General features: G+C 48.1%; 1 protein-coding gene across 1 annotated transcript in view; it reads left to right on the top strand.

Moving 5' to 3' along the window:
• The window catches only part of Plb1 (phospholipase B1), a 126,154-nt gene that overhangs the window by 32,355 nt on the left and 83,581 nt on the right, over positions 1-10,218 (top strand). Inside the window, exons 10-15 of the mRNA XM_021202165.2 lie at positions 221-307; positions 3,952-4,014; positions 4,553-4,632; positions 7,636-7,711; positions 8,488-8,586; positions 9,516-9,572. Coding sequence (XP_021057824.1) covers positions 221-307; positions 3,952-4,014; positions 4,553-4,632; positions 7,636-7,711; positions 8,488-8,586; positions 9,516-9,572 — 462 coding nt within the window. The remainder of the gene's footprint in view (positions 1-220; positions 308-3,951; positions 4,015-4,552; positions 4,633-7,635; positions 7,712-8,487; positions 8,587-9,515; positions 9,573-10,218) is intronic.

The following is a 10,218-nucleotide window of genomic DNA, read 5'->3' as shown; positions in this document are numbered from 1 at the left end:
GGGAGAGGGAGAGGGGGAGAGGGAGAGGGAGAGGAGCCAATGGTAACTTATGCCTATAACTCTCAGGATGCAGAGGCAGGAGGAGCAGATGCTCGAGACTAACAAAAACAGCCCTAACAGTGACTTAAGGTGTTGCAGAATGACTGAGAAACATGAGCAGACAGACTTCTGGCTCAAGCTCTTTTCTCTTTTCTCTTTTCTCTCTTTTGTTTCACTGCAGCAACTTGACTTTGAGAAGGACTGGAAAGTCATCACTGTATTCTTCAGTAACACAAGCCAGTGTCACCTGTGTCCCTCTGCTCAGCAGGTAAGCTGCAGGTGGGGAGGCTGAGATTGCTGGTGAGGAGAGGGGCTACCCCTGTCTGAGCACTGCCTACCAGGCTGGGGATGTGGCCTCCTGTTTCAGAATTAGGACAAGTATATTAGTGAACAGACGGACAGGCCCGTGGATGGATGGATGGATGGATGGATGGATGGATGGATGGATGGATGGATGGATGGATGGATGGATTCTCAGGAAAACAAATGAAAAATGATAACATGTAGCTGCTTCTTTTCCTCCAGTATTTTAGGGTGATAAAATGCACAGGACATAGAATTGACCATCTTAACCATTTTGATGGGTTATGATTTGGGTGAGATGAAATGGTGTAAGTGTATGCCCAAAGCTGTGCATTTGTAACCATCACAAGAACCAAGAATCCTTTTAAATTCTGTATTTTAAACTTGTAAAAGAAAATCTAATGTTCTATTCATTGTTTGAAATAATGGGTCTTGTGGGATTTTTTGCCGTATTTATTTATTTATATGTCTTAATCGCTGCTTCCTCCCAGTCATACACGTATATAATGTCCTTCCACCTACCTCCACACACATATTACCTTTTCTCCCTCCTTTTGCTTCCCCTACTCCTTTCTTGCCAAATAGCTCCCCTTCTATTTCCATGTATTATTTTTTTAATAGATTCTACATAGAAGAGGAATGTATGTTTTTATTTCTGGATCTGGTCTATATTGCTTATCTGATCTCCAAGTCGTCCACTTTCTTGCAAATGACTCAGTTTCATCCTTCTTTATGGGTGAATAGTACCCCACTGTGTAGACTATCACATTGTCTTTATCCATTCATTTGACGTGAGTACCCAGGCCAATCCCCTAACAATGTCATGAGAAGCATGGGTATATAGATAGACGCCACTAAGGTATCCTGACTTAGGGTCCTTTGGGATTCTGAGGAGTACAGTGCCTGGGTCCTATGGTAGTTTTGTTTTGTACTTTTTGAGTGTGTAGTGCACAGACTAAGAAGGTCTCTGCTTACTAGGTCCAAGTGAAATTTACACGCTCTGTTTGGTCTCTGGGGCCATTAAGCCTATTAATGTTAACTCATGAATTATGTGTCTGTGCATTGATATATTCAAGCATGCATTTACACATTGCTGCCTGCCTCTGTATCTCCACTCATTACTCTTTAGCTACTCACACATTACCAAGCCCATACGTAAATCTGCCCTCTTGGGTGTAGACTCAAGCACATGCTATCGTATCTATGGTGATTTGGCTCAGAATGGCGTCTGATTATTTTTTCCATGTGCGAGAGCACATTCACACTCATTCGTGATTTCTTCTCTGCACTCTAACTTGCAGCTAAGCAGTCTTACAAAAAAAAATTTTTTGCCTTAATGTCCCTTTGAGCATCATTGAGTTCATGATGCATTTTAAGTATATGTGTCTGATTTATGCGACTTGGTTTTTTTTTTATTAATTTTTAGTTCCACGAGTAATATGCAACTCTTTCTTTTACCTTTAATATTCTTTGTTTTCATTAAAATGTATTCAGTGTGCATATCACTACTGATCACAACTCACTGTGACATTCCCATATAGGTGTGTGCATGTACTTTTCATCAACCATATATTTTTAAGACCTTGTCATGTTAGTACCTACAGACTAGATCAATTCTTGCTGAGTGATCTGCTCCCTAGTGTGGGTTGACCACCTCTCATTTCAAGCATGTAGTTACACATACATGCATTATCCACTCATCTCTTTCAATTTAAACACAGAATTGTTTTTCTAGGTTTTGAGGTCATGGATGCCAGGACATTAGTGAGTGCTCACGATGAAGTCAGAAAGGTTGAAACACAAATTATCAAATAAAGGAAGGGAGAGGGAATGGGATCAAATATAAAATACTCTAGTTCATTGCATGAATGAAGGGGGTTGTGGACTCACACGCTCTCTGCTTTCCTTGTTCTGGATGCATGCACTGGACTGCCGCGGGAAGCACATAAAATACTGAACCATGATGAAAGCAGTCTGAAAACAAATGTCTATGATAGTCATTATAGGTATATAATGTCTTCCACTTGGACACAGGGTAGTTGCTGAGCCAAGTGACAACCATTCTACACCTGTGATGGCTGAATGAGACTAGATTCCCCAAATGTCTAGAGACAAACCCTTGACCCAAGGTTTTCTAAAGGGAGATCTCACTCTGGAGTGGGGGTGCCCTGCTCTTCAAGGGCCCCAGGGAAGATGGATGCCCTGAACATGGTATAGCTGAGTTGCAGAGACCATTCTGGACCCACGTCCTAGGGCTCTTTCAGAAAGAAAGCGTGTTGCTCAGAAGAATCCAGAGTGCTTATCACTGGCCAATGCCAGCAGATGGGCTGGGATGCCAGCCTCTCACTAAAGCAGAAGCACAGGAGAGACAGACATGGGCACTTCTTCCTAGGCTGTGGGTGGTGGGCGGCCCTCCTGCAAACCTCATCTGATGATTGGCAGCTGCCTCTAGAGTGCTTGCCCCTGTCCCCCCAGGTAATAAATAGCACAGCTTCTTGCCCTTCCTTGTGTTGCTGTCTGAGCCACGTTGCTGCAGGGGACAGCTAGTCTGCAGCCAGCTGAGACGTTTGTCTTCTTGTATATTTCCCTTATTTTTCACACTGAAATGATAACCAGGGATCAAATTTAGAGGTTCCACCATCAGCTTATTTTCTCACCTGCAAAGATGGGAGTGGGCTGCAGTGGGTTGGGGAGGGGATGAGACAGATGTATACATCCCAGTAATGGGGCCCTTGCGACTCTCTTTCCGAGACCATTTTTTCTTACTCAGGGCAACTACAGCACGGGGTGGGGGTGGAGAAGGACGGATCTGGCAAACAGCCCAGCTTGGATTTCTGGTTAGAAATCCAAAATCCAAAAGCTTTTGAACATTTCAGATTTGGAATTTTCAGATAATAAATGCTCAGCTGGTAAAAATCTATGCAAGTACCCACACCTGAATGACACCAAAGACTTCTGGTCCCAAGTCTCCCAGAGAGGGATTTATAGCCTGTACGGGGGGGAGGGGGGATTTTTTTTAATTTATTATATTTTGTTTATTTTGTATACATGTGTGTGTGTGAGAGAGAGAGAGAGAGAGAGACAGACAGACAGACAGACAGACAGAGACAAACAATGATGTGTGGAGATCAAGAACAATCCTGTGATCAAACAGGTCACCAGGCTGTGGCAAATGACTTTCACCCACCAAGCAACTGTTCCAGGTCCCGATTTTTGGAAGTTTTGAGATCTGTCTGGGTCGATAAGACCAGGTTGATTGTGTTCCCTCTTCAGATTTATTTTCTTCAGATAAAAACAGCTCTCTTAGCCCTTGGGAACAAACGTGTCCCTTTGCCTGGAGCATGAGAACCACCACTGTGGCTCTCAGCACGGTTCAGCCTAGAGCTTGCCCTTCTCTGATGTGGACTGTCTCCCTAGTGGAGGATGGGTTAGAGAAACTGGACCCAAAGCCCAAACCAAAACAAAGCAGCTCTGAGATTCTACACTTGTGGGGGAGCACAGCCTCCATTAAGCATCTGCCATAGTCTCTGTGGGGTCGTCTGAGTCTGGGTTCCTGGCCTTGTGTCCTCTCTGCTGCTGCCCTTGTTCACCCCAGTTCTTCTCTCACAGAAAAGGCACGTGGTGCGGCACATGGAGATGCTGTGGGGGGTGCTGGATTACCTGTATCGTGAGGTAAGGCAATGGCTGCCCAGCCCCTGGGTCCTTGGGGTATGGAGCATGAGGCAAGCATCATTTTGAGTACCCATGAGGCCCTTCTCAGGGCAGCAGAGGTGGCATTCCGGTTGCTCACAGTGGCATTTGCTGGAGTAAGAGAACAAGACCTGAGGATAGAGAGCTGGAAGGGCTCCATCTTCTCACCTGTCCTGAAATGGATGCTCCTGGGGTGGCGGTGGGGTGTCTGGGCACTCTGAGAGCTAAGCACCCTTCGTTTCTGATGGAGGCCTCTCTGGAAGCTGCAGTCTTTAGGAGCCTTCTCAAATACACCGTGCTTCCCCAGGATCAGGGCTGAACTCAGCACCAGACAGAGGCAAGAGGTGCATTCTAAGATGTACAGCTGAAGGGGTGACACCTTTAGAACAACCTCATCCAAACCCTCCAAAGGCTGGTCCCCAGACAAGGCCCTCAGGGTTCCAGAGGGCCCAGAGACAGCTATGGCAGCTTGGCACATGCGCGTGTCTCTTCCTATCTTGTATGTCTCTTCATCTCCTAGGTCCCCAGAGCATTTGTGAATTTGGTGGATCTCTCCGAGGTTTTGGCCATGGTTCTTCAGCATCAAGAGACTGGCTTCAGGTAAAAGAGAGCAGGAGACAGACAGACAGACAGACAGACAGACAGACAGACATAGAGTAGGACCATCATCTTTGGTGTGGTTATCACATGTCAGTACTGTAGGGACAGTCGAAGTAAATAGGTCAAGACACTTAGCACAAACGAGGTTTATTCACCCCAGAGGAACAAAGGGCAGGGATAAGGGATAAAGAAAAGGGATGAGGGAGAGGGTGAGGGGCATTTGTCCTGGAGGACAAAGGGCTGCCTCTGGATAGAGATGAGACAGACATGGCCCATAGGAAAATGGCGCTTTATAAACGCAGAAGGGGAAACCCTGTGTTAGGATAAGGTGTTTAATTTTAACTGGGCATGTTAATTAGGTGAGCCAAAGGGGGCATTATGCTGGACTTCAGTACTTCAGTAGTTGAACTAGGGTAGTCAGCCACAGGAGGAGGTCTCAGGAACTGGCCAAATAAGGGAATGCACCTTGGGGGCTAGCTTTAGGAATGTAATCTAACAGTTTTAGGGGAATGGTGGAGGAGGGCAAGGCTTGCCAAAGCCACGTTTTCCATGATCAGTCTGACTAGAGTCCTTTCATGTACTCTATGGGCTCTCCACATGCATTGATCCCCCGGGGAGACCAAAGCTTGGAGGCTGGAGAGTTCAATAGCCATCTAGCTCACATGCTAGTGAGTGCCAGAGTCAGTGAGAATGTTGCAGTATTTAATTTGGTTGATGCAGTGATAGAGCCAGAGCCCCACCCCCACCCCCACCCCCACCCCCAAATGATTTGAGAGTTTAAGCCACAGTGCTTGCCTGGCATGCAGAACTGGAGTCAGTCTCCAGCACTGCATAAAACTAGGAGTGGTGATTACACCTGTCATCCTAGCACCTAGGAGATAGAGGCAGGGGGTCAGAGGGCAAAGCTGTATACAACACGTTTGAAGCAAGCCTGGGACATGAGACACAGTCTTAAACAAACACACACGTTTGGCAAAACATCTCTAGCAATAAGAGGTATTACTCTGGAAAACGACCGGGGGGGGGGGGTAATGTATTTTAATGTCTCAGAACTTTATTCTCTTGTATTTCTGAAAATTTTTATAGGCTTTTTGCTTTAGCTGCAGAATCTGGTATTTGATTGTGGGAAAGTAGTTCATGTGAAGAAGGTCTGAGCAAGGCCAGCTGAGAAAGGAAAGTGGGGTTCTGAAGGGCAAGGAGAACAGGATCGTGAGGATGGGGTATGGGGTTCTGGGGAGATGAGCAAGTGGGGAACACAAGGAAGGGGAGGAAGAATGTCTTCATAGTATATCCTGACCCTGTGGACAAGGGCTCCGTGGGGTGCCTTCTGCCCTGAGTTGGCCATTTGTGTCAACTTGACACAAGCTAGAGTCTTCAGAGAGGAAGCAGCCCTAATTGGGAAAATGTCTTCGTTAGACCAGGCTACAGACAAGCCTGGAGGGCATTGTTTAGGCTCATGAGCAAGCCATGAGGAGAAAGCTGCACCCCTCCTTGGCCTCTGCATCAGCTCCTGCCTCCATGTTCCTGCCCAGTTTGAGTTCCTGCCCTGACTTCCCTCAGTGGACTGTGGTTCAGGATATGTAAGCCATATAAGTCCCTTTTCTCCACTGTGCTTTTAGCCACAGTGTCTCATCACAGCGGTAGTAACCGGAAGAGAAATTGGTACCTGGTTTGTGGGGTATCGCTGTGATAGACCTGACCATATTGTTTTTGGTGAGATCGTGGGATCACTTCAGAGCTTTGGGCTAGAAAAATCATTGAAGGTTCCAAGGTTGGCAAATGAACCCTGCCCTTTGGGCAGGGCAGATGACAGAGGTCTACCTTGTGAAATTTCAGAAGGACGTTTGAGAGTCACTTGACTCTCGAGGTCATTGCATATTTGGAATTAAACCTCTGTGGTTCTGGTCAGCTGGGACTGGAGAGTCAGCCATAATTTACAAGAGACCAAAAATAAAGTGAAACCTTTGCTTTGCTGGGATAATTGATGCTGGATCTAGAGCTGAGTGAAATCTTCTGGGAAGTGTTTCCTGAGAGCACACAGAAATTGGGCTCCAGAGGTGGCCAAGGTTGTACCCACACATGTTAGCAGCCAAGCTTGATAGTGCAGGAGTCACCCAGGTGGTGCTGGTTAGGAGTCACAAAGGGATCATGGAGAACGGCTGAGGTTTGGCACTCTGTGGCAAGAAGAGAGCCCCTGAAGAGAGTGTAGAGAGGGAGAGCCTAGTAGTGAATGTGCAGCCCAGTTGCAGCAAGAGGCCCCAGCATTGTGGAAATGCCATGCAGCAGTGTGGGCCTGAGCTTAGGAGATGAGCCATGTGTACTTCACATAGTGATATTTATTAATATGAAATCTAGGAGATGAACAAAGAAGGAAAAATATGACTTGCTAGTGATGTGTTTGTGTGTCAGGTTAACAAGGGTTCAGTTGTGCTGGCCATGTTTATGTCACCTTGACACAAGCTGGAGTCATCTGAGAGGAGGGGACCCTAAATGAGAAATGCCTCCATAAATGGGGCGGAAAGCAGGCAAGCCTGTTAGATGTTTCTGTAGTTACTGATTGGTGTGGGGGAGGACCAGCTCACTGTGGATGGGGACACCCCTGAGCTATAAGAAAGCAGGCTGAGCAAGCCTTGAGTGCAAGCCAGTCAGCAGCACTCCTCTGTGGCTTCTGCATCAGCTCCTGCCTCCACGTTCCCTCGACCTTGAATCTCTGCCTTGGTTTCCCTCAGTGGGCTATGATTCACAATAGTTAAGCCAAATAAACCCTTCCCTCCCCAGGCCGCCTTCATCAATGCACTAGTAACCCTAACAAGATACAACCCAACCTTCTTAGTCACCATTTGCCCCTCTTCTCTTGCACCCTCTAAGGCTGCAACCTCCCTTTTTCCTAAGCAATTCTCTGCACCTCTCACCCCCATCACACTCTCTCTGTCGGAGCCCTCCCCTGGCCCGGCCCTATCTCACCAGTGTAATCCATCATGCTTGGCTCATTCTGACCTGCAGCCCTGCACCAGAGGTTTGCAAATGCTCAGAGGAGACAACGAAGTTATCCACGGCTGTCATGCAGTGGTCCTATCAGGTGAGTCCCAGTTGGAACCTAGGCTCCTGGCTCTCCGGAGGTGGGGTAGTATGAGGAGGAGAAGAAGATGGTGGAAGACAGTAAGCTGAGCTAGCTCCAGTAAGACTTGGCTGAATTCGGGTCTGCTGGGAACCAGTGAGAGGGTATCCTGGCAGTACTCCTTGTGATAATCCATACTGTTATCATAAAGGGGGAGCACCACAGTGTGAGTGATGGGAAAGGGGAGCGTGCTGATGGCAGCTGGTGGAGAGCTTTGCCTGTTGCTTCTGAAATGTCTTTTGCTGCCCCTGAAGTTGACCAAAGAGGCCAAGTAGGGTGTCATGGGTTCAGTGAAAGCCACCATTTTTACACTTGAGCTGATGAACAGTTCAAAATACAGGGCCTGCTGACGGGCATTAACAATATTTTCATGTAGTTGTTGGAAGTGCAGCTGTGTGACACAGTCTAATCTGGACATTACAGACTGGGGCTGCCTTTGCAGACCTCACCCTCAAAGAGAACATGGCTCCTCCTTGGCATACAGGGCTGTCCTGTGCTTTTTTGAATTTCCAGAGAGGAGTATCCAGCTCTTTGTCTAGTACACCCTGGTGCTGGGGCTTCAGGGACAAGTGAAAACTCAGCTTTAGTCCTCAAGAGACCCAGAGTGTAAGGCAAGGGTACCTTTCCAATCACATGATTGTATACCTTGTGTGGAGGTGGTTGAGTTGAGGGGTCCTGGTGTGCGAAACAACTCTTGCTGGCTTGAGCTCCTGACATGTACTCTCTTCTCCCTTCAGGAAGCCTGGGAAGATCTCCTGGCCTCCAGCAAGTTCAACAAGCGTGAGTCCTTCGCGGTGGTTTTCCAGCCTTTCTTCTCTGAAATTGAACCACCCTTGGTGAGTAAGCTATGTGTGGCATCGAGATTATGGATTGTAGATGGTGAGGAAGTCTGGACCACACACCTGCCCCCTTCCTCCTCCTCCTCCTCCTCCTCCTCCTCCTCCTCCTCCCCTTCCCTCTCACCACCCTCCACAGAAGTCCCAGAGTACAATCTCAGAAACAATCTCTCACACTTTCTCCTGCAATTCCCTCACAGGATTGCATGGCCCCATGAGGCAGATTCTGAGATGCAGGGCAGCTCCAAAGTAAAGAGCAGGGACCCAGGGCTGAGAGTGTAGCCTAAAGCCCTGCTTCTGGAATAGGCCAAGTGTGTGACTTCAGGAAAATGGTTTGACCTCTCTGTGTCTTGGTTTCACATCTGCTAAACTGGGACTGTTGCTAATATTCCGTCCATCTAGAGTAGATGTGGAGATCCCATGAATTAGCACATGAACTCAGGGCCTGGGGGTGGGAAGCCCTGGGTACCTCCCTCCTCTGTGTTTACTGAGGGTGGGGTTGTCAGGGCTGCAGCTAGGGCTCCCAGCTCCTTTCTGTTGGCGTCATTGTGCTAACTCCGAGACTTATTGCTGTTTAGACCATGGCTCCTAAGGGGGAAAGGACCCTCTGCCCGGGCCTCACTTCCTTATTCAGACCACAGCTGAGTAACATCTCTGTCACCTGCTCCTGTTCTGAGTTCAGGTTTAGAGGCTCTGTCACAAGGCAGAGCAACCAGAGACTTACTCTGCTTGCTGCAGCCCTGACCTCCAAACTCTCACCCAGACAGCGTTCCTATAAACTCAGGGTTAAGGAAGGGCTAGGGGACAGGGCTGGATGGGTCACAGCCCTGTTCTCATGGGTCAGTTAGTATGGAGGCCATCCTATCCTGGGGGCGGGGAGCTGGCACAGAGTCCCTTCTCACGCCATTCTCTTCCACATTCTCTTCCAGAAAAAGTCCTCGGCCCAGGATCCCACCACACTCGCCCTCAGGATCTGGAATAGCATGGTGAGTGTGGCACTCGGAGTCTCACGCCAGCCTGTGGGTTGGCTTGCTTCCTTTCGTCTCAGGGCACATCTTGGGGCACAGACTCCCCGGCAGCTCCTACTCACTCTCTGCCCTCAGGTGGCCCCACAAAGGTCTAAAGGCCTGGCTGGTACCCAGAGCCAGCTTTGTCTTCAGAGAGATGACCGGGACTCAAATTAGATTCTTCCTTTCATACCTGCATCAATCCAGGGTGTCAACTCCCCAAACAACACAGAACACAAGCCCCTGACCCCACACATTCAATGTATCTCACCCTTGATGTTACAGAAGTGTTGGTTTCCATAGGATAGCAATGATAAGTTTTCCCAGGTCCCCAAAGATTCCCCGGGGCCTTTGGGATTATTAGTGGATGGTAGGTACTCCCAAGTTTGATGCACTTTCAGAGTGCTGGGGTCTTCCTCCATTACCCCCAACCCACCCACCCGCTATCCACATTACCTGAGCTTTAAAATCCCAGCAAGAGAAGTTGGTTTTTCTTCTTCCTTGGATTATAAATATTTCACGTTGTGGAGTATGCTGTGTTTCACATTAGCCTAGGGTGACCTGTGGAGGTCAGAGCAGGGAGGTTAGGGACCCCATATGGGAAACACTTCACCCTTTCATGAAG

This window comes from Mus pahari, chromosome 7, assembly GCF_900095145.1.
Source record: "Mus pahari chromosome 7, PAHARI_EIJ_v1.1, whole genome shotgun sequence".
Taxonomy (NCBI): Eukaryota; Metazoa; Chordata; class Mammalia; order Rodentia; family Muridae; genus Mus; species Mus pahari.
Note: the sequence above shows the minus strand (reverse complement) of the source record. Positions and strands in the feature narration are given on the sequence as shown.